A 24,568-nucleotide genomic window follows, 5' to 3' on the forward strand; every position below is an offset into this window, starting at 1 on the left:
TGAAAAGTAAGGGAAGGAAGAAAGGGACCTGTAATGAATGATGCTTGATGAGCATTACTTATTATTTGAGGGAAGATAAATTCTGTGAAATACAATTTGAATTTTCTTAGTGGCAATATAGTCACTCAGAAAATACTTTTCGTATTCTACACTGATGTGACAGTAATAACGGTTTTTCTTCAACTGACAGATGGGCTTTTTTAAACGGGTCCGGCCACCTCAAGAGGAACAAGAAAGGGAACAACTTCAACCTCATGAAAATGGTGAAGGAAACTCAGAAACTTAACTGCAGTTTTTAAGTTATGCTACATCTTGACCCACTAGAATTAGCAACTTTATTATAGATTTAAACTTTCTTCATGAGGAGTAAAAATCCAAGGCTTTACTGCTGATAGTGCTAATTGGCATTCACCACGAAATGAGCATTTGTCAACCTTCTCCTGATAAATAAGTTCAGACATACATTTAATAACATAGAGTGACTTGTGTTTTTAGGTATTTAAATAATAAAATTTCAAGGGATAGTTTTTATTCAATGTATATAAGACAGATAGTACCTGATTTACTACTTTATATAAAATAGTACCTCCTTCAGTTACTGTTTCTGATTTAATGTATTGAATTTCATTTTTTGTTGTTGTTGTTGTTTTAAAGCAGTCCAAATTTGGACCTCAGCAATTATGTCTTTTGTATAGGTACTTAATGTTAATACATATTACACTACAGTTTACTTTTCAGGATACTAAAGACTTTATAACTGCATGAACTTAGATTTAGATTTTTTTAATCTCTTATATCGTGGAACTTTATAAACACATACATGATACTATCAAAATTCTTGCTTTTAATAACAAAGGTACAATATTTTGTTTTAATATGAAAATTGGGTAGATCCTATAACACTTTTGTTTATATTAAATCCACAATATTTTATTACATTTTAACTTGTATAAATTTTATGTCAAATCCTTCAAGCCAACCTATACTAAAAATTAGTTCCATAATCACAAATGCCTCTTTTGTGTAATTGTTTAATTTCAACTGAATATCATAATGCTTAAAGCCATATGGAGTTGGAAATTATTTTCAAAGCATATTTATTCCATTGTTTTAGTCTGGCTATTTACAGTATAAAAAAAGCATTTTTAGTAAAATACTATGTAGTTCTTTGAGATAGTTGCTTATGCTTATAGTAAGTAGTACATTCTTAGAGTAGAGCAGAGTTTTTAGTTAGTATTAATTTATTTTCCCCCATTCATGTATTTTTCCTTATATTTCCAAAACTGTTACTGAGAATGGGTCAATATCAATGAGGAATCCTTACAGTTGACAGGAACCTGGACCCCTTACCCCAACTTTATGAGTAATGCTTGGAATAAAAACTCTTAAGGTGACTCACTGATTTACCTCTAGCAATAGCATAATGTTACAGGAATATTACCCCTGTTTAAGCAAGGTAATGTGTAAAATCAGTCTTAGCTATCAGAATAACTTCTAAAAAAATTTTTATAAGCAGTTCAAGTTATTGAAAACCTTTTAAAGCTTTCTGAAGTTTGTTAGTATAAATTAATTTTCTAGAATTTTTAATAAAAGCCACATAGGTAGAAAGTTGTAGTTTTATATGGCTCTGTAGAGTGGTGAACCTTCTAGAGGAATATATGATTTATTCACAGTTCCTCAAGGCCTGGGGATGCTGATCAATTATACCTATTTTTGTGCAATTACATCATGTTGTGCATTAGAAATAGAGAGTTTAATAGCTCTTTAACTGCTGTCCTCATTAGGTAATGATAAATATTTCCCTTAAATAATTGACTATTTTGCTGTGTTTTAAAAATAATTGAAATTTACCTTGCCATATCTCATAATTTCCTGCAGAAATGACTGAGCTAATCTTAAGAAAATATTCATAAAATAGGAGCACATTTAGTTGAGGTATACAAGGTAGGACTGTAGACAAGACTCTCTATTTAGCTTTAGTGAATTTCAAAAGTAATGGGTCTTGAAGTATAGATTTGTATTAATAGCTTGAAAAAGCTTAATCACATGCAGTAAATATTTTTATTACCAATAAATTTAAATTTTTTTAAGAAAAATATTTTTATCCTAGGGCCAAGTGTTGCCTGCCACCAATCAGTAAGTTAGTCTATAACAAATTTTACCTTAACAGTTTTACCACCTAGTAACAGTCATTTCTGAAAATATGTTGGATAGAAAGTCACTCTTTGACAAATGTGTTAGGATTTGCTTTTGTGCCATCTATTCATTTTATGGCATCTATCTTGAAAATAATCTTGTATTGGATATTGAAAGATGCTGTAATTTGGAAATTAACATAATTTCTTAAATTACCTTTATGAAATATAGTTTTGTATAATAGCATAGATTTTCCTTCAAAAAATGAACATTTATATATCTACAAAAATATGGAAAAGTGTAATTTGAAAGCCTACTTTCTGAAGAAAATGTTGGGATTCTTTTTATCATGATTAAATATCAAAAACTTGCCCTATGAAAACTTTAAATTTCTAAAACATTTGAAATACTACTGTATTTGTGATTTATTGAGAATAAAAATCCATTTTGAAGTATAAAATTCTTACGATCTGATTCAGTTTTAAGAAAGCACATAAATGAACTAGAAGATATTGAAAACATTTGACATTGTTAAGAAATATACCGATTTTGATTTTTATATAGGTATTTATTTCAAAATTGATATTTTGAGAAAAATACATGTGAATCATTTTTTCTCTTTCTTTCTCTTTTCCCTTAACGATTATCACTGTAATTCTGAATCTGAAAGGTAAAACAATTAGTCAAAATATTATTGCCATCATTCTACCTGTGTTATTAAACTACTTATTCGTAGTTAATTCTCATTAACACTTACGTTTCCATAAAGAAAACTCAAGTGTTAGTAAAAGAGACTTTACTGGCTTAAGAGGGCTGTGAAAGATTTTTGATAGTGAATCATGACCCTAAGGGAGAGATTTGTGTGATAAAAGCATTGTATATATAATAGATTAGTGATTTTTGTAAGGCAAACAGAATTCCTAAGTTGGTAGAACTTCCTAAGTTGCAAAATGTAATGATGAGCTTGGTGGAGAAGAATGAGTCGTTCTTGGAATACCTGTGTACAGCCACTACCCATCTCAGTATCACCTTGTTTGTATTCTTGGATAGCTAGTATATATAGTAGTTTGATGACTAATTTAAAGAAAAACACCTAAAATTTGAAACATGATTGTAGGATCAAAAAAGGTAGATGAAATTACTTAATACTCAGTGTTTCGGAGATTATTCCTTTTAGTTTGTTGGTTGACTGGTTTGAGCAATAGAAATATGCAGCATGGAATATATGCTTATATTTCATTGTAATTTCTGATATGTAATGAACTTCTTGGGAGAGGTACTGAATCTTTGATGTTTTTTGTCATTTTTCTCAAGTGCAATATAACAATGTAACCAAATCTAGATAATCTCAAAGTTGTCATTAATGTACTAAGCCTAATATAAACAAATATTTGTATTATTTTTGTTAGCAGGAAAGAGCGATTAAGTGAGGTTATTTACCCCTAAATGGTCCATTCTGCATTGTATTTCAGGCTGGAAATGAATTATTCTTTACTAGTTTTGAAACACTTTGAAATATCCTGAGGTAACTTGGAAGCTGTGTAGTGTATCAAATTAATTTGCTACCTAATAACATAGAAAGTAAATATGTTTGTGGTCACCCACATTGGGTGAGACAGAAAATGAATCTGTTCTAAAATTTGTAATTTGCTAACTTGATTTGAGTTAGTGAAAACTGGTACAGTGTTCCGCTTGATTTCCAACATGTAACTTGTGACTGTACAATAAACATAAGCATATGGTGCCACTTTTGTGTATGGGGTTTATCCTTTCTGTGATGTGTTTTTGTTTTTTAATTACATGAGCTAGCAATTATGAGATAAAAGGATGACCTCAGAGAGGTAACTTTCTCTAAAACTTCAAGTCTTGAATGTCAATTATTTGAGGAAAAGAAACACAAAAAGAGCCAAATGTACCACATTAAAAGCCATCCTTAGAAAGGCAAATATGTATCTGCCTGAAATACAAGAATTATTTTATTTCTAAACAAACATTTCTAAATTCATTATGCTAACATTTATTATTTTTACATTATCAGAATCCTTTTAAAATGCACGTTTACATCTTTCTTTTATAATTTTTAATTATAGTGTATATATGCCATTGCATATATGCAATTGCAGTATACATATGCAATTCTAGTATGAAAATACCTATTTTCATAAATGAAAAGTACCAAGAAGAAAATTAAGTTTTGAGATGCTTGGGAAATTACACTGAAGTAGCATAATACACCACCATAAATTCCTATGGAAATGAAATAAGAGTATTGCCAGCATCCAGAAGCCCCCTTCTGTCTCTTTCTAATCATATCTCACCCCTGCCCTGCAAAAGTAACCACTGTCCTTGCTTCTAACATTATATGCTTAGTTAGATGTGATAGTTCCCCTGGACCAGCAAGTCATAACTACCCCTATCCTGACCACTATACTTGATATTTTGGCTGTAATTAAGATGTAAAATGTACAGCACCTACACATGGAAGTATTTTGAGTGTGAGAATTAGAAAATGGGCAGAGCCTTTCTGTCCTGCCTGACTTACTAGTTGCTCTTAAGGATCAAATGAGATAACACAAATGAAATGATTTTATTTTTTTGAGATGGGTTCTTACCATGTTGTCCAGGCTGGTCTCAAACTCCTGAGCTCAAGTGATCCACCTGCCTTGGCCTCCCAGAGTTTTGGGATTACAGGTGTGAGCCACCACATCCTGCCTGAAATCATTTTGAAAACTGTTCAAACCACTTGAGTTCAAAGCTCTTCCCAGTCACTTGCAAGTTTACCCTCTGTGGGAGTATCTTGGTCCACAGAGGGTCAATTTGTGGGGATTTTGTGAAAATGCCAGAAAAGGGGTTATCAAAGGCATATGTTAAGTGCTTATCCAGTAAGTCTCGTCCTTCATTCACTTGATTGGTCCAAGAAGAAAATTTTGAACCATGGAATTCTCTTTTCCCAGATTAATTTTAAACATTCTTTGAACCTTATCATGGTGATAAATCATTAATGAAGAAAGCCATTATAGAGAGTTGTATTAGTCTGTTTCACACTGCTATAAAGAACTGCCTGAAACTGGGTAATTTATAAAGGAGAGAGGTCTAATTGACTCACAGTTCAGCATGGCTGGGGAGGCCTCCAGAAACATAATCATGGCTAAAGGCAAAGGGGAAACAAGGCACCTTCTTCACAAGGCAGCGTGAAGGAGAATGAATGCAGGAGGAACTACCAAACACTTATAAACCATTGGATCTCGTGAGAACTCACTATTAAGAGAACAGCATGGGGGAAACTGCCCCCCTGATTCAATTACCTCCATCTGGTCTCTTCTTTGACATGTGGGGATTATGGGAATTACAATTTGAGACGAGATTTTGGGTGGGGACACAGCCAAACCATATGAAGAAACATTTTTGAACAGGCCTGAAATATGATAAAATTCAACCACCAGCAGCCAGGTTGGCAAAAAGTGACAGAACTGTATGCATTTTAGAAAGAGAAATTATACTACTTATTTCTAGGAAGTAGCTTTCTTTGTTTTTTGCTTTGGTGATATGTCTATTTATTATGAATAATTTATATCATAACAGCTAATATTATAGATACTATATTGATACCCATTTTACTGATTTGAAAATCAGCTCAGAGAGTGATTAAGCTCTCACACTAGCATGTGGTAGAGATTTATGCCCCCGGGTTGTTCTTTCTTAATGTGTTCTACAGTAGTGTCTTTCCTTGCACAAACCACCTAGACCCTCCATACCTTTTTATTATACCCTTTATAATAGACATCATGATATCTACCTCATTATGTAGCGTTATCTTTGGAAATATTAAATATATGCAAAGTAATTACATATATTAGTATATTAACATATTAGAAGATAGAATGATGGCTGGCAATATTTTCATACTACTGCCAAAAAGAGGTGATAAGGGCTTAAATAAACCAGGCTAGTAACAATTGGGAATAGAAAGGAGACATTTAGGATAATGTATGATGTAGAATCCATAGGTTTCTGGGTTAGGTGATTGGCTGGACTAAGAATTGAGACAGGAAATAGGAGCAAAGGGGCAGAGATTTAGGGAAGAGCAGAGAGTTTAGGAGCGGAAAAGGTACATTACATTTGAGGTACTTATGGCATATCTAGATGGAAATTTCCAGCAGGTTCTTGTAAACATAAGCCTTGGTATTCAGGAGAAAGATCAAAGCCAGAGAAATAATATAGGTATTAGTAGAAGTTAATGGATGAGATTGGATGAGACGGTTCAGGAGAAATGTGTAAAGTAAGGAGACAGGAAGAAGGCAGTGCACTGAATTTTTACATTTAAAAGGAGGATGGGATGGCCAGGAGCCGCGAGGATTGGCTATAGAAGTAAAAAGAAAGTCGAGAAAGACTGTGACACAAGACCATAGGGAAATGAAGTAAGATGAATGAAGAAGAGTAGGTTATTGGTGACCTTACAGAGAGCCATTTCAGTGGCGTGGTCAAGCACTAAACCCAGATTCCAGTGGGTCAAGCAATGGATAGGCATTATGCTTGGCTTGGCTTAGAAAGGAAGAGAAAGGGCTGTAGTTTGAGGTGAAAGCAAAAGTAGGAAAGTTCATTTTACAGATGGAAAATACTTGAGCAGTTTTATACATTAAGGGACAAAATAAATTTTAAATGAAATGATGTGGATAAGGAAAGGAAAGCAGATCTAGAACATATTGGGAGAAGGAGGGTCAGAATTAGCATCAAGAGATGAGGTAGAACAATCCCAGGGAGTATTTGGGATCAGGAGCAAAATCACAAGTTGAAAACAGTGGCCTGATGTTTTGTTTGGCCTCAAAGTATTTTAAAAATAAATGAACTAGTTGGCACCATTAATGTATTATGAATACCCCAAAGACAGATATTCTGAATTCTAAGAGCTGCAGTATTCTTGAGGATAGGAGCCTGTGTTCTTGCTTGGATACAACGTTGGAACCGAGCAAGGTCTGCACTAAGATGGTCAAGCAATTTTGGGGTTAGCATAAATCCTAGAGAGACTTCTGTTTATTTCATGAGACTAAGTTCTCATTACTCATTTGCCTAGCCATTGTAGGAATTTGAGTTTGTAACTCCTGATGAAGAGCCTGCTGAAATCATGAATGGGTCAGAATTACCTGCTGAGTTTACCATACCAAACACTCTTTGGCTAGGTTATACCCCAAATACCCTTTGCATTTGTTCAGTCTGTTACTTGTACATAAGCTAGATCTAAAAACAAGGCAACCAGCTGGGCACAGCGGCTCATGTCTGTAATCTTGACATTTTGGGAGGCCAAGGTAGGAGGTTTGCTTGAGGCCAGGAGTTCTAGACCAGTCTGGGCAAGACAGACCCCCCCATCTCTACAAAAAAATTTTTTTTTAATTAAAAACTTTCTTGTAAACAAAGCAACTTGATGACAGGTATCATAATACTTTGATATGCTTGATTAGAAAAAAAGATTATAAATAATTTTAGTGACCAAGAACAGAACCATAGGCATTTAAAGTTTAATAGAGGTTTCTAATTTCAATAATGGCAGGATAGCTTTGTCAGGTAACAATGATAAATTAATTCTGAACAAAATACAGTGGAAAACAATCCTTTGAAGACATTGAAGTTACTGAAAGCAGGCAGAAATTGAAGGGGATTTAACTGTTAAAGAAGGCAGCTACACTTTCCCCTGAAGTTATTCCCTATGGTGCGGATAGAATACAACAGAAAGCTGTCTTTCTTTCCTGGAATGATGAGACTGCCACTATGGCTAGAAATTGAGGAGAAAATTCCACGAAAGGAAGCAGCCACAGCGTGGGAGGTGGGAAATATTTCCCTCAAATCCTTGGCTGAACCCAGCACTGAGTGAAGCTATAAGGGGCCCAGAGGAAAACAACAGAGGGAGAGCTGAAAGAACAGGGCAGTTATACCAGCTACTACTATCCACTGCACGAGAAACAAGAGATGGAAGTTCAAGTCTTACTCAGTTACAGGGCTTGGAAAAACCTATCTTTCCAATGAAACCCCATTGGATCTATGCCTTAGGAATAAGTAGTACATCCAAAGATTAATTAATTCACCCTAGGATGAAGGGCAAAGCCAAAACAGGCCCACCCTACCAAATCATAAAACCAAGCTTCCCCAAGTTTATGATACACTTGTAATTTAACTGACTGCTGGTAAAGATTTACTTTCAGGGGAAGATGACACAACTTAGAGACTCTGCAATGTATCATTCACAATGTTGTGGAGGGGAGAAGGGTGGGGAAGAATGCGAAGAAATGGGAAAATGTGAGAAAATATAACCCAGAGTTTTGAGAAAAATCAGTCAATAGAAACAGACCCACAAACAATTTAGCAGACATGACTTTAATTTTGTTATTTTTATATTTAAAAACATTTTATCTTTCAGTTTGTTTTTATTTCAATAGCTTTTGGTGTACAAGTGGTTTTTGGTTACATGGATGAATTGTAAAGTGGCAAGGTCTGAGATATGAGTGTACACATCACCCGAGCAGTGTACATCATACCCAATGTGTAGTTTGCTATCCCTCACTCCCTCTCACCCTCCCCACTTCTGAATCTCCAGGGTCCATTCTGTATGCCTTTGTGTACCCATAGCTGACATGACTTTAAATAACTATGATGAAAATCCTCAAAAGTCTATAGGAAAACATGAATATTACGGATGAAGTGATGGGCATTTCAGGAAAGATTGGGAAACCAATTAAATACACTTGAATGAATATTTTAGGATTAAAAGTAATATCTGAAATCAGAAATCCATTGGAGGGGGGATCAAAATAGAGTGGGGTAGCATAGAATAAAAGATCAATGAATTTAGATCAACAGAATTTATCCAAACTGAAGCACAGAGCAGAAAAAAAAGAAAAAATAATTAATAGCCTCAATGACTCATGGTACAACCTAACTAGGTGGAAAAACAGTCTCAGAGAAAGAATGGGGCAGACAAATTATTTGAAGTCAAAAATTCCAAATTTGATTTAAAAAATAGCAACCTACAATTCTGGAAGCTCAGTGAACCCTAAACAGGACAACTTTTAGGCACATCAAGGTCAAACTCCTAAAAGTCATAAGTTAGAAGAAGTTTGACTCCACCCCTTAATGTTAACAATGCCCAGAGAATTCATTACTTGGCCAAGGCAGTTACTAGCAGGATTGGGACTAATGCTTACACATTCAAATTCCTGGTCCAGGATGCTTTCTGCTGTGCAACATTACCTAGATTACTAAACATAGCTCATAAAATAGAATTGCTGTTATCTAGTGAATACGTTGCAATGCCTGAATATCAATTGGTGCAACAACAATATTTTTCCAAGTAATGTTTTATTCACTCTCTAAAGTGTTCTGACTTTCCTAGAAAGTTACTTGGCTATGGTCCCTTTCATACCATTTCCTTGTCAACCCCATTTTCCTGAAGCATGACAAATATATAATCAGTTTTAATAAAAGTAATATTTAGGTTTCGACTTTGGTCATTACATAGCAATTTACCTTCACATTATTTAAAAATGCCTACTTTGTTTCAAAGTAATTAATCTCAAAGTTATTTTACTTCCTTTCTCAGATATTAGGTGTTAAAATGGAGTCTTTAGGGGTTACTTTTTAGTTAATCCTGTATTCAGAATATTAATTAGTTACCACTAAGTTATTCAAAAAGTGTCAACTGATCTACATTATTATTAGTAGTTTTCAATTTGGAGAATTATGCTCTTCACCAGAGTAATAGAAATTATTTTCGATCTTGTGTATGGTACATGGTAAATTTTTCATAGAAAATTCTGGTGGCTTATACTTTTTTTCATCTTTGAACAATGCAGATAAAGTTGTTTTTGAGATTATAAGTGACATAAACATCTTTAAAATTCAGGGATATTATCACCTCTTCTGGAGACAAATCAGTAATTTTGAATTTTTCAGTATACTTTAGTGAGGAAACAAAAAGGAAAAAAAGTATTAAATAAGTAAATTTCCTATTTTGTAATACCAATTTTGACTTTCTGACTTGCACCTTGACTATTAAACCAGAACCAACCACTTCACCACCATGTGGTGCTAAATTACCAGCACAAACTGAACCAGAAAGGTCTTCTCTCAATCATTCCACAAGTATTTAATGATTCCCAACAAACAGAGATGACATACTAGTAATTAATTTTACTTTATTTCCAATGGACAGCCCTAGCCTTTCAAGGGAACCCTAAAGCAGCTGCAGTATAGCAGTGATTCAATGACAGAACTGAGAATCTGGTTTATTTACCATACAGAAATAATCCCATCTTCTCACTTTTAATTCTCCAAATCCAGCTCTTCTCCCTACCAATTCTCTATCCTCTCCTAGTTGCATGCAGTCTTGTCACTGGATAAACTTCATTACTTTATCATGTATTGAATGATAAATTAGTTTTACATTGCTGACAAATCCTTTTAAGGCACTTTGGATTTTAAAGTCCAACTATGTGTAAGGTAACATATTCACAGCTTCTATGAATTACCTCATGTACATCTTTGGGGGGTATTTTTATGTCTACTGAAATGAGGTCAATTGTCCCATAGAACTGATATTTATGGTTTATTTTTAATAAACATAGAAATTGACCCTACCAGTCTTAAAACTTGAAAAATTTACATTTGTGTTATCTGAGTTCCTTTCTCAGGAAAGCACCTGCAGGCCTCCCAGAGAGTATCAAGGAACTGAAACGTAACAGATCATGGCATCCGGACAATGAGATCTCAGACCTCTTATTTGTCATAATTGCCTAACCAACCACCTGCTTCCTGTTGACCATCTTCTCTTCCTTATTCTTCCCTAATCCCCATTTTCCAACACATAGTTCCATTTCTTCCCTGCTATATAACCCTTAATTTTAGTCTAGTTTTTGAGGAACTGCCAAATTGTTTTCCACAGCAGCTGCACCAGTTTACCAGCAATGTGTGAGGGTTCCAATTTCTCCACATCCTTGCCAACACGTGTTTTCCATTAAAAAAAATTATAGCCATCCTAATGAGTGTAAAGTTGTATTTCATTGTGATTGATTTGCATTTTCCTAATGACTGTTGATGTTCAGCATTTTTTCATGTGCTTATTGGCCATTTTTATATCTTCTTTGAAAATAATGACTATTCAAGTCCTTGGCCCATTTTAAATATTGTTGTGTTCTTTGTTATTTTGCAACTTAACATAGAATGAACATAGAATGACTTGGCACTCTGATTGTGTGGCAAGGGTCTTTGAGAACTTCCACTTAAACTAAACCTGCAAATTATAGTGGTGTATCATAATTGTGGTTTATGACTTCCGACTCTAGGATGTGGTTGAATACTCAAAGAAAAATTCTTGGCCCTACATCAAAAGATTCGTGAACGAATATATATTTATTTATCTCGGGTAAAATAGGTGGTTTAAGATATATTTAGGATGTATTGACTTTGGTCTCTTGATTAATGTTTTTCATTTGCCAAGTACTAGCCCCAATTGCATCAGATAATATGGCTTTTTATATTGCACAGAAATTAAGCATAAACTACACAAATAATGAAGCACTTAAAAACCATTTAAATACTCTTGATTGACAACACTTATCTCTTGAAACAGTCCATAGTAGTGAAAGAGTTGAGGTCCACCCTCTACTGGGGTCCATGACCCACTGGCTTTGCCTCCAGAAGATCTGCTTCTACTATATTAAAAATAACTTGGCTACCCCAAGGCAGGATGACAGAAATCCTGGCAGCATTCCTTTCCTTCTCATCCACCAGTCAGGTTTTTGGAGCCATTTCCATTTTCTCCTTTCTTCTCTCCAGGAGCAGAGGTAACTTGGAAGAGATTGCAATAAAAACAGCTTGATGAGACTAATGGAAGCTTGCTGCCTTCAGCTCTGGAGCCCCTCTCCCCAGGGCTCCTGCCTCACACAGACCAGGGAAATAAAGTCCTGATGGAAGAATGATGCTTAGTGTGAGTGGCCTCACTTTAGTGTCTATTTTCCCCAAAATTATGTGGTCCACATACCATATTTTTGTTTAAAAATCACTAAAAAAGCAATACAAACTCACAGCAGAAGTCTCAAACGGTGCAGAAAGGTAAAGTCACATACTGTAAATGTAGCCTCTGGCAAGACACGGAGCCTCTCTGATCTCCGGTGTTTCCATTTGCTAAATAGGATAATGAGAGCTAATTTGTAGAGATGATCCGAAGATATAATGAGATAATATATGCAAAATGCCTATTGTTATTTTATTTATGGTTATTGTGTCAGTCCATTTTCTTTATGTCAGCCCAGTGACATAAAGAAAAGCGGTTTACTTTGGGTCAGTTCTGCTGGCTGTACGATGGAACTGTGGTGCCGGCACCTGCTCTGGTGAGACCTTAGGAAGCTTACAATCATGGTGGATGGTGAAAGGGAGCCAGAGTGTCACATGATAGGAGAGGGAGCAAGCGAGAGAGAGAAGGGAGTTGCCACACATTTAAACAACCAGATCTCTTGTGAGCTCATAGCAGGAACTCAGTCATTACCATGAGGAGCGCACCAAGCCATTCATGAGGAATTCTCTCCTATGAACCAAAGACCTCCCACTAGGCCCCACCTCCACCGTTGGAGGTCACATTTCAATATGAAATTTGGAAGGGACAAAATATCTAAACCATTAGTTATATATACACTATTTTCATCTGCTTAACCAAAAAATACTTTTCCAGTACTGAGAAGTTTGTTGTTTTCCAGCATATTGAAAACACTGGGAGGGACAAGGTAAGAATGATGAGGGTGGAAAAGGACAATGAACAACCATGGTAAATGGGGTGATGTCACAGCAGATGACATTTATATTGCACTATGAGATGTCCCACAGGTACTCCAAATACAAAGAGACCACAACTGAACAAGCCAGGGCTCATTACTCTAGGCCAGTTAACGTTGATAAGGTCATAAGCAGCCACTTAAGATCTCAATTTGTCAATTTAGGTGTTCACGCTAGGCACATCTCCTCCTCTTCCCAATTAACCGTATCTGTTTATTGTAGTCTTATATACTGTGTCTCCTACTCTTTTCCTTTTCAGTTTCAATGACCTTTGGCATCTCCTCATGGGTTTTGGCAAACACCTCTAAACTGGCATCTTCTCTTCCAATTTATCCCCCTTTAATCCATCTGCCATACTGAGAGCAAAGTGATTCTTCTAAAATGCACAACTGGTAGCAAGTTTCTTCCCTGATTAATTTCTTTCATTATCATCTACAGTGTAAATTTCAATTTCTGTATACAGCATCTAAGTTTATTCCAGAGGTTAACAAATGTTAAGTCCTTAAGCTCGCAGTAAGTACTACAGAAATCCTTGTTATTACTATTATTTTTTAATGACCTGGTCTCCACTCGGCTCTTCAATCTAAAACACTGTCATTCTTCCATTAGAATAATTGTTCACACTTTTCCAAGCCCACTGTGCTTACACACCTCTGGGTTTCACACACACACACTTCCACATTCCTGATTTCTCCCGTGTGGAAGTCTTACTCTTTTTTATATTCTACCTCCCCTGGTGTTTCATAGCCCCTACATACACGAGATATTTTCTTCCAATTCTAAGACCTCTGGACTTGTAATGCTTTTCTGTTTGTAGCACCACATTGGGTTCTAATTTGTTTCTGTGTTCCTCTCCCCTAATAGATGATGAGCTCCTGGAATGCAGGGATTGTATTTTACTTATTCCAAACACCTGAGGAAATGCTGGCACATGGTAAGCAACTAGTATTTAGTAAGTTTTTTTTTTTTTTTTTTAACAAATGAAAAGGGTAGGCTAGAATTAGACAAAATGTAATTAAGAATATTTTATGATATGGAAAGAAATTCCCACTAGGGTAGAGAAAAGAAGTTTAGTCAAAATCTGGCGCGCTGCAGTTTAACTTCTAGCTAACCAGTGATGGCGGTGATGCAGCAAAGCCTATTTGGTTGAGATCCTGGCCTTTTGATCCGTTGGTGCCACGTTATGTGCTGGATGGGAGTAATCAATATACCACCTTCTCTGCTACTTTGGGCTCAGGTGGAGGGAATTTTATTCCACTCTCTGCAAATCTTCCCCGTGCCTCAGTGGGAAGTGGAGACTGAGCGTCTACCAGCTCCCAGAAGGCCTCCCCTTTCTGTTTCCCCTAGGGCCCTCCACCCGGGCTGCAGCCCCAGCATTCGCGTCTTCTCGGAGCAGCCCGGCCCCAGGTGGCTGCGGGGCGCGGGGCCGCGGGCCTGGGCTCGCCCCTCCCCGCGCGTCACATGCGCAAGGATGCAAACTCCCCTTTCCTCCTCCTCCGCCCCCTCCGCCTCCCGAGCCTCTTCCTCCTCCCGGTGAGGGAGTGCTTGGCAGACTGCGCGAGGGGGAGCGAGCGAGCGGGCGCTGCCGGGAGCCCGCAGCCCTGGCGCCCGCCGCCGCCCGGAGCCCCGCAATATGCCGCCGCGGCCCTCTGGCTCTCGGCCATGGCGAGGCTCTGCCGGCGTGTCCCTTGCACCCTGCTTCTCGGCCTGGCAGCGGTGCTGCTGAAGGCGCGGCTGGTCCCCGCGGCCGCCCGAGCGGAACTCAGCCGCTCCGACCTCAGCCTCATTCAACAGCAGCAGCAGCAGCAGCAGCAACAGCAAAAGCAGCTGGAGGAGGCTGAGGAGGAGAGGCCAGAGGTGCCTGGGGCGACGTCCACCTTGACGGTTCCAGGTAGGTCCTGGCTGCCCAGCCCGGCGTTTCAGTCTTGGCCGGCGATCTCTTAGGGCCTCGCCGGCTTCTTCGCCCCTTCCCTAGCCATTCCCATCCTCGTTCCTCTCACCATCCCTCCCGATCTCTCGCCCCAGACTGGCTACACAGCCTTTGGTCCCTTGATCTGGTGTAGGGAATCTGCTCTTCGGGTAATGAGCTTTCTGGGCAGCTCAGAGCACTGCAGTGGGTTGGAGAGGGGTCGGGAAGGCTGGGGGTGGGTGACTGCCTGGATTGATTTTCTTTTCCCTCCCTTCTGCCTGAATTCTACCCTCCGCCGTGGGAATGACTGCACACACACACACACACACACACACAGGTTCTTAAATCCCTTAAGCATTTTGTTCTCTATCCTTTTCTCTCCTAGAGATTGAGAAATCTTGCCATGGACACCCACACATCCCTTTTCACCATTTCTCCATGCCTGCTATATTTAAATTTAGCCATGAAGAGAGAAATCTTGATTTTTTTATTTATTTCTCTTTCTCCTTACCCCAGGAAGGGTTTAAGGGTTCATCTTATTGCAAAGAATGCTTTTAGTACAATAAGATGAAGCAAAACAAAATAGGAGTTTGTAATTGAAGGAAAGGGAAAAGGAGAGGGGGATTCATATGGTGAAGTCTGGAGTGGTATTAGTACAGCAAAAGCCTATCCCTGGAGAGGGAAATCTCCTTACTTGTCAGTAGAACTTAAATGAGGCAGATTCTTGACACTGTTCAATGAAAGTGCAGAAATACGGCTGTGGTATAGGTGGCTGTAACAGTTTTGCAGTTTCTCCCTCTACCCCCATTACAGCTCCATCGGTAAGCAAATAGCTGGATTATCCATGTATATTGCATCTCCCTACCCCCCAACCCACTTCGCTTCCTGGCTGTAGATTCTGTCTGCTATTTGGAAAGAAAAAAAGCCTCCAATTTTCTGGCACGAGGGCTTAGATTTTGTGAAACCAAAGTGAATTTTATTATGACGTTTGTTTTTGTTTTAAAATCTTGCCTGGTAACACTATATGAGTGCTGAAAATGAGATTTTAAAGAGTGGAATCAGCATCACGTTTTGTATTGCTTGCTCATCATCAAAAAGCAGTACACAGGCATGCCAGCTGCGATTCATGACACAGCCAGGATGATTTAATTTATCAGAGTGCTCTGAGCATAGGATGAAATCACCAAAGTGTGCAGGAAAGCATGTGTTTCTGACACCCTCTGAAACCAATTAGTAACACTCAAGTGTGGCTAAAAGTCTTGAAAGGTATAGTGTATGGTGGTTTTCCTACCCAGCTTTTAATAACTGAAAGTGATAACGTGGTTTGGGTGAGGCTACTGTTAGACATGCCATTCGCTGAACTTAAGGAAATTGGATATATCACATTGGTTGGCCTCATTAATAGAGATATTTCATAAATTCACTATGAAGCAGAAGTCTGGGAGAGTGTTGGTGGGTTTTATGGTTTGCAGTATATTTTTATTTCAGTGTACCTTTCAGGAATATTAAATAAGTTTTGACTACTGTAATACATACATGTTGTGATTAGGGTTATGAATAACTGCAATAATATGAAACCTGAATCAAGCATGCAAATTAAAATGTTTGCTTTCTGATATTTGTGAGGGAATATTCTGAAAAAGATGATTGTCTGGGAAAGTAGCAGTTTTTGTTTTATTTACTTATTAGATTGAATAAAGGAACCACACTATTCAATAGATCAAACTAGAACCTGAAAAGTAACTTATGATGATTCTTCTTCCTCAAAAACTCTAATTACCCAAGCCAGTGGCAAACAAGGGAGCAATTCAATTGACTGCTGTTTTAGTTACTGGAATATTGAGTCTTATAATGCAACACAGCTTATAGACAAATGAAGTTAACATATTCCTTTGAATGCATTGTGATCTCTCTATTGAACTGGTCTTCCTATTTCAACCTTTGTTTTCCTACTGTCTGTTCTCCTCACACAGCTAGGGATCTTAAAAAAAAAATAAAATAAATAGGATAATTTCTGCTCACAGTCCTCCAATGGCTTCCCATCTCTCTCATACTAGATGCCCAGATCGTGAAAATGGCCTACCAATGTCTAGATCCTTTGTATCCTCCTTTTCTCCCGTCTCCTTTAGCCCTTACCCTAACTCACTCCACTGTAGCCACACTAGTTCTATTTTCTTTAGCTTGCAAGTGGACCCAAGTGTGTGGCCTTTGCGCTTGCCATTTTCTCTGCCTGGAATTCTGGAACTTCACATTTTTCAGATTTGCTCAAGTGTCTCAGTAACTGAGAGACCTTTTCCTGACCAGGTGTTTAAAATAGTAATCTGCGCATCCTTTTTGCTCTTACCGGGATTCATTCTCCTCCATGGTACTCATTATTCTCAGCTGTTCTAATAAGCCTGTTTTCCCTTGATAGAACATAAGCTCTGTGAAAGCGTGGACTTTGTTTTGTTCACTGCTATATTTCTAATATCTCGAAGAGCACCTGGTTTGTACCCATAGACATTCAACCATTTGTTGAATGGATGAATGAATGAATGAATTCACTTTCTCAGTATTCTTCTTCATTGGAGAAACTCTCCATTGGAGTTTAGCAGGGGATTTATAAAAATAAATGTTATGTAGTAAAATTTGTAAGTAGAAGTTGTAAAGTATATAAATTTTGGATCTTTAATTTTAGTTAATATCAGTGTTTATCTTATGCTGACTACAGAAAACTGATTGATACCAGTACTTGGGCCTACTTATTAGGTTCTATCAAGAATTTTCGGGTTTTTTTTCTGAGACACGGTTGAGTGCAGTGGCGTGATCGTGGCTCAACTCAGTCTTAACCTCCTGGGCACAGCCTCCTGAATAGCTGAACTACAGGTTCATGCCACTGCGCCCAGCTAATTTTTAATTTTTTTATTTTTTGTAGAGATAGGGTCCTGCTTTTTTGCCCAGGCTAGTCTCACACTCTGGAACTCTGGGCTCAAGCAATCCTCCCACCTCAGCCTCCCAAAATGTTGGGTTTACAAGCATGAACCAAAATTCTTTACCTGAGTATACTTAATCCTCTTATGACCCAGGAGGATTTTAACATATTATATACCTTTAAATAGCTGTGATTGAGCTTGAGTTCATTCTTTACCTCTGTATGATGCTTCTGATTCTTTGGACGTACCATTTGAAAAACTGTAGGACTTTTCTCAGGCAAAATTTAGAAAATGAATATGACACATTAAATGACTGATATATGACTAAGCCTTATCTGTCCATAGTAGAGAAATTCACCATTGCCCTTGCTTAGTATTCTCTGGATTTTATTATTCTAAAAATTTATGCCTCTTTATATTTCTGAGAAACAAGAAAGCAAGATGAAACAAAAAAACTTAAATGTGAAAAAATTTTTAAAAATCAGCAAATAAAAGTACATTTCCATTTTCTCATTAACTTACAAAAACACCATCTTCAGAGAGCAGTGAAAATAAAGACTAAGGTTGGTATCCATCAAATCAATTGTTTTCTCCAGTGTATACAACAGCTCTTATTTCTCCATCTGTACCCGTATTTGTTAGAAATAAATATTTGAGGGTGCTGAGAAGAATTAATTTGGGGGCTAGTGGTAGTTGGTACAACTGTATTATACTCATTCTGATAGCCCATTAGATGGGAGGCATGCTGGGGTTGAGGGCGAGAGGAGCTGGGGAAAAATAATGAGCTCCGTTTAAAATTCTCCATGTGAAGCAGAGACACAGGGGATCTCTAGGGATTATAGAAATGTCTTTTCGGTACAGAGAAAGCTTCTTGAGAGGCATATTTTCATGGTATGATAATTTTTGATTGCATATTTCAGTGATATCTATTTTTAAATTTTTTATTTTGCAAGATGTTAAATATATAGAAAGTAAACAGGATAGTGTAATAAAAGCCTATACCTGTCACCCAACTTTAACAGTAGTCAAAATTCTGCCATTGTTTTTTCACCCATACTTCTACCTGTTTCCACTATGTGGGATTTGTTTTTAATTTTTAATTTTTATGGGAACATAGTAGGTGTATATACTTATGGGCTACATGAGATATTTTGATACAGGCATAAAATGAATAATTATCACATCAGGGTAAATGAGGTGTTTATCACCTCAAACATTTATCATTTTTGTTGTAAACATTCCAATTACACTTTCAGTTATGTTAAAATATACAATAAGTTATTGTTTACTACAGTTACCCTGTTGTGCTATCAAGTAGTAGATCTTATTCATTCTGACTATATTTTTATACTCATTAACCATCCCCACTTTTTCTCCCCTCCCAATACCCTTCCCAGCCTCTGATAACCATCGTTCTAATCTCTATCTCCATGAGTTTAATGGTTTTACATTTTAGTTCCCACAAATGAGTAAGAATATGCAAAGTTGGTCTGTGCCTGGCTTATTTCACTTAATGTTCTCCTGTTCCATTCATGTTGCTGCAAATGAGAGGATCTGATCCTTTTTAATGGTTGAATAGTACTCCATCGTGTATATGTATCACGTTTTCTTTATCCATTATCTGTTAATGGACACTTAGGTTGCTTCCAAATCTTGGCGATTGTGAATAGTGCTGCAATAAACATGGCAGTACAGATATCTCTTCAATATACTGATTTGCTTTCTTTGGGGTATATACCTAACAGCGGTATTGCTGGATCATATGGTACCTCTATTTTTAATTTTTTGAGGAACCTCCTACTATTTTCTATAGTGGTTGTACTAATTTACATTCCCACCAGTGGTGTACAAGGGTTTCTTTTTCTCCACATCCTCATCGGCATTTCTTATTGCCTGTCTTTGGATAAAAGCCATTTTAACTGGGATGAGATGAGCTATCATTGTAGTTTTAATTTGCGTTTCTCTGATGATCAGTGGTGTTGAGCACCTTTTCATATACCTGTTTGCCATTTGTATGTTTTCTTTTGGGAAATGTCTATGTACATCTTTTGCCTAATTTTAAATAGGATTATTGGATTTTTTGCATATTGAATTGTTTGAGTTCCTTATATATTCTGGTTATGAATCCTTTGTCAGATGGATAGTTGGCAGATATTTTCTCCCATTCTATGGGTTATCTCTTCACTTTGTTAATTGTTTCCTTTGCTCTGCAGACGCTTTTGATGTGATCTCATTTATCTATTTTTGCTTTGGTTGCCTGTGCTTATAGGGTATTACTCAATAAATCTTGGTGCAGACCAATGTCCTGGAAAATTTCTCCAGTGTTTTTTTGTGGTAGCTTCGTAGTTTGGGGTCTTAGATTTAAATCTTTAATCCATTTTGATTTGATTTTTGTATATGGTGAGGGATAGGGGTCTAGTTTTATTCTTCTGCATAAGGATATCCAGTTTTCCCAGCACTATTTATCGAATAGACTGTCCTTTCACTAATGTATGTTCTTGGCAACTTGGTTGAAAATGAGTTCACCGTGGATGAATAGATTTATTTTTGGGTTCTCTATTCTGTTCCATTGGTCTCTGTGTCTGTTTTTATGCCAGTTACAATGCTGTTTTGGTTACTATGGCTCTGCAGTATAATTTCAAGTCCGGCAATGTGAGTTCTCCAGTTTTTTTTTTTTTTTAAAGCTCAGGATGGCTTTGGCTATTTGGAGCTTTTTGTAGTTCCACATAAATTTTAGGGTTTTTTTTTTTCTATTTCTGTGAAGTATGCCATTGGTATTTTGATAGAGATTCCATTGAATCTGGAAACTGCTTTGGGTAGTATGGACTGAGTTTTTTTTTTTTTCTTAATAGGTCCTTTTAGAGGTAAAATGTACATATATGAATTGTACATATTTTACTGTACACTCTTGACAAATAGATATACCCATGTAAACATCACCCTATTGAGATGTAGATGTTTATATCACCTTAGAAAGTTTCCTCATAGCCCCTTCCTAGAGAATTCCTGTCCCTCACCTGGCGATGTCTGCTGTGTTGGTTTTGTTTTCATCATAGATTAATTTTGCATTTTATAGAACTTCACAAAATGGAATCAAATAGCATGTGTCCAGCTTCTTTAGCTTAGTATAATTTCCATAGATTTTATTCATTTTGTAGCACATTTAGTAGTTTATTCCTTTTTATTGCTGAATAGTATTCCATTGTATGAATTACCACAGATCAGTTTATTGATTTTTCTGTTGATGGGTATTTGGGTTGTTTCCAGTTTTAGCTATACTGAATGAAGCTGCTACATTCTTATACAAATCTTTGTGTGTACATGTTTTCATATCTGTTGGATAAATGCCTAGGAGTGGAATTGCTTGGCCAACTGATATACTTTTGAAGTGAAAAATGTTTTTGTTCCCCAATATTCTATGTAGGTGGAACTTACCTCTCTTAAGATGATTACTTTAAAAATAATGAAATGTATTGTGTAGTATTACTGTATGCTTTTTCTTAAAATAACTTAATTTAAACTTCTTTTTAACTTTTTTTTTTTTTTTAAATACAGACTCTTGCTCTGTTGCCCAGACTGGAGTGTAGTGGTGCAATCTCAGATGCACTGCAACCTCCGCCTCCCAGGTTCAAGTGATTCTCCTGCCTTAACCTCTTAAGTAGCTGGGATTACAGGTGCCTGCCACCATGCCCGGCTAATTTTTGTATTTTTTTTTTTAGTAGAGACAGGGTTTCGCCATGTTGACCAAGCTGTTCTTGAACTCCTGACCTCAGGTGATCTGCCCACCTCAGCCTCCCACAATGCTGGGATTACAGATGTGGGCTACTGTACCTGGCTAACTTTATTTTTTAATTGTATATATTATAACAACAGGATATTTTAATAGGCTTATACATAGTGAAATAATTACTATAGTCAAGCAAATTAACATATCCATCCTCTCACATAGTTACCTTTTTTGGTGTGATAACACCAAAACCTACTCTCACCAAATTTCCAGTATACAGTACAGTATTCTAACTATAGTCTTCATGCTGTACCTTAGGTCTTTAGACTTACTCATCTTACATATCTGCTACTTTGTACTTTTTGTCCTACATCTCACCATTTTCTCCTGCCCTTGGTAGCCACTTAAATCTCCCATCCATGAAAGCACTTATTTACTTACTTTTTTCTTTTCAAGGAATTTGAAAAATCAACAGGAAAAGTGGAATTCAAAATAACCAAGTAATCATGCCTCAAAGGCCATATTCCCAGATGGGGTAATTATTATTTCTTTCCAGGATTTTAATACCAAAAGGAGTTATTTCTTGGTGTTGATAACACATATGTTATTGTGTTGAATTTGAGTCCAGTTTGTTTTAGTAGCAGCTTTATAGTGTTCTTAATGTGAGTAAGTAGAAACTGTACCAATTATTTTTCTGTAATAAAGCTCTTCCCCCAAGTATATAAATATTGAACTTGATTCTCTTTCAATGTCTGTCTGACTAGGTTAGCTCTGGTATTGTTGTCATTCATTTACTTGGCTTAGTGTAATGTTTCTTAATTTCCTTTTGTCCAAGTTGCCTTAGCTAGGAAATTGATACACTATTTTCCATTTGCTGTTGGTAAAGTTTGCTTTGAAATACTTATCTGGAAGAGTCTAAAACCATGAAAGATATGTGTGGTAGTAAAATGCAGTCCTGCATTATTGAACAACAAGGACATTTTCTGAAATATGCGTCATTAGGTGACTGTCATTCTGTGAACATCATAGGGTGTACTTACACAAACCTAAATGGTATAGCCGACTACACACCTAGACTATATGTTATAGCCTATCACTCCTAGGCAACAAATCTGTACAGCATGTGACTCTACTGAATACTGTAGGCACTTGTAACACAATTTTAAGTACTTGTGTATCTAAACATAGAAAAGGCAAAGTAAAAATGGTATTATACTCTTATGGGACCACCACTGTCATATATGTAGTCTGTTGACCAAAATATTAATTGCTATATAACTGTGTAAGCGTAAGAAAATAGCTCTGTTTGCTTTGAAGATTCTGTTTGGAGATGCCTCTTTAATTGGCCTTTTGCATCAGCACAATTCACATGTCCAAGACATATCAGATTCTGTGCCATTTAATTTTTTTTTCTTTTATGATTGTTCGTGTCACAATGACTAGGCTGTATTTTTACATTCTTGTTAATAATGCCTGTGAATATAAGGCCAATTTATTTGGGCCTAAAATGAGTGAGTGATTGAGAGTGCCATTTCATGTAGGGCAGCGAGTGTCAGGGAAATGGTAATCACTTTCCATCATTATTAATGTGTCAAATATGCCTCAGGGACTTAGTGAACCAGAATTATAGCATGCCTCAGTCATGTATTACTCTTCAAACCTTGAGCTGATAATGCCAAAGTTCTCCACATTAAGGTTCTATATCTTACACAGAAAGTAAGATTTAAAATTAATTTCATTTATATGTGACATTTCAATTTCTATTTAATATGCTTTTTTTTTCCCTCAAGCAGATTTCTATATCATAACAATTTAGGGAATAATATAACATTTAAGTTAATATTTCATTTGCCAGTATAATCACTTTTTGTACTTAGTTCAGTTTTGTTCCTGTTCAGTAAAGAAATATCATTTATAAATTATATATATATAGACACAGGATCTCACTCTGTCCCCCAGGCTGGAGTGCAGTGGTACAGTCTCAGCTCACTGCAACCTCCGCCTCCTGGGTTCAAGCGATTATCGTGTCTCAGCCTCCCAAGTAGCTGGGATTACAGGCGTGAGCCACTGTGCCCAGCCAAATTACATATTTTTAACTTACTTGTTGGCTCTGCTGAGATGTAGAACATTTACTTGGCTAAACCAACAGCAATTCGTATGTGTGGATCCATATGCTAGCTGGTCTTTACGTAAGCAGTTGACCAGTCAACTGGTAGAAATGTTCAGCTTCAACTCATAGCTCATGCTGTGAGGACCCTGGGCACCAAAGACATTATAAAATTCCATATCCTTTGTCCTTTCTGAAATAAAATAAAACCAGTGTTCATGCTTTTATTCCCACTGACCTATTCCTCTGCTTTTTATAATAGGAACATGACACAAACAGAAACAGGATGGATAGACAGGTGATTTGTTTTTCTTAATGGATTAACTATAACCAGGAGTTAGAGACAGCAGATGTCCTGGGGTTTGTGACTCATTCCACCCTTGCCTCCTTTCCTGTGTTTTGGGAAAGGGTAAAAATTAAGATGTCAAATTATGGCTCAGTAGAATTAAATGAATTAAGTTTATTTAAAACTTGAAACATGCTGCTAATGTTCTTTGACATTTGCATGAGTAGGGTTTGTTTATAAATGTCTGGGTGACTGAAACAAGATTACCAGAAAAATATCCATTTACTGTAAGAATGAAATAGATGAAGAACATGCTTTTGTGTAAGGGGAAAAATATCACCAAAATAATGGGCATAGTAGACTTTATTTAACTATTTAAGTAAAATGAACCATTCATGGATCAGTGATAAGGGTGTGTCATGCAAGGGATTATGGTTAATTTGGTTTGTACACCTGAAGTTAAAAAACCCATCTAATTATTTATATTTAAATGAACTGGTACTTTCAAAGTATTTGTATTTAAAGACAAATAACTTCTCTTCATAAAATAAGTACTTCCTGAAGTATATTTTTCAATATATTTGTGCTGTTTAATTCTGGAAGTTTAGCAGAAAAGCTATGACTTAATACTTGTAAAAATTTCACTTTCTTTATATTAATCAGATTTTGACTATAA

At 36.7% G+C, this 24,568-nt stretch overlaps 2 protein-coding genes across 4 annotated transcripts in view; both read left to right on the forward strand.

The window, feature by feature from the left end:
• Positions 1-3,883, forward strand: part of ITGAV (integrin subunit alpha V) — a 91,319-nt gene extending 87,436 nt beyond the window's left edge. For 2 of the 3 annotated variants that reach the window (XM_015110495.3, XM_077956458.1), the window contains one exon: positions 191-3,883. In XM_015110495.3, coding sequence (XP_014965981.1) covers positions 191-286 — 96 coding nt within the window. In that variant the 3' untranslated portion in view covers positions 287-3,883. 3 annotated transcript variants of the gene reach the window in all.
• Positions 3,884-14,498: 10,615 nt separating this feature from the next.
• The window catches only part of FAM171B (family with sequence similarity 171 member B), a 71,960-nt gene continuing 61,890 nt past the window's right edge, over positions 14,499-24,568 (forward strand). The window contains exon 1 of the mRNA XM_015110508.3: positions 14,499-14,842. Within this exon, the coding sequence (XP_014965994.3) occupies positions 14,614-14,842 (229 nt within the window). The 5' untranslated portion in view covers positions 14,499-14,613. The remainder of the gene's footprint in view (positions 14,843-24,568) is intronic.

The sequence above is a fragment of the Macaca mulatta genome, chromosome 12 (genome assembly GCF_049350105.2).
Source record: "Macaca mulatta isolate MMU2019108-1 chromosome 12, T2T-MMU8v2.0, whole genome shotgun sequence".
In the NCBI taxonomy this organism is placed as follows: domain Eukaryota; kingdom Metazoa; phylum Chordata; class Mammalia; order Primates; family Cercopithecidae; genus Macaca; species Macaca mulatta.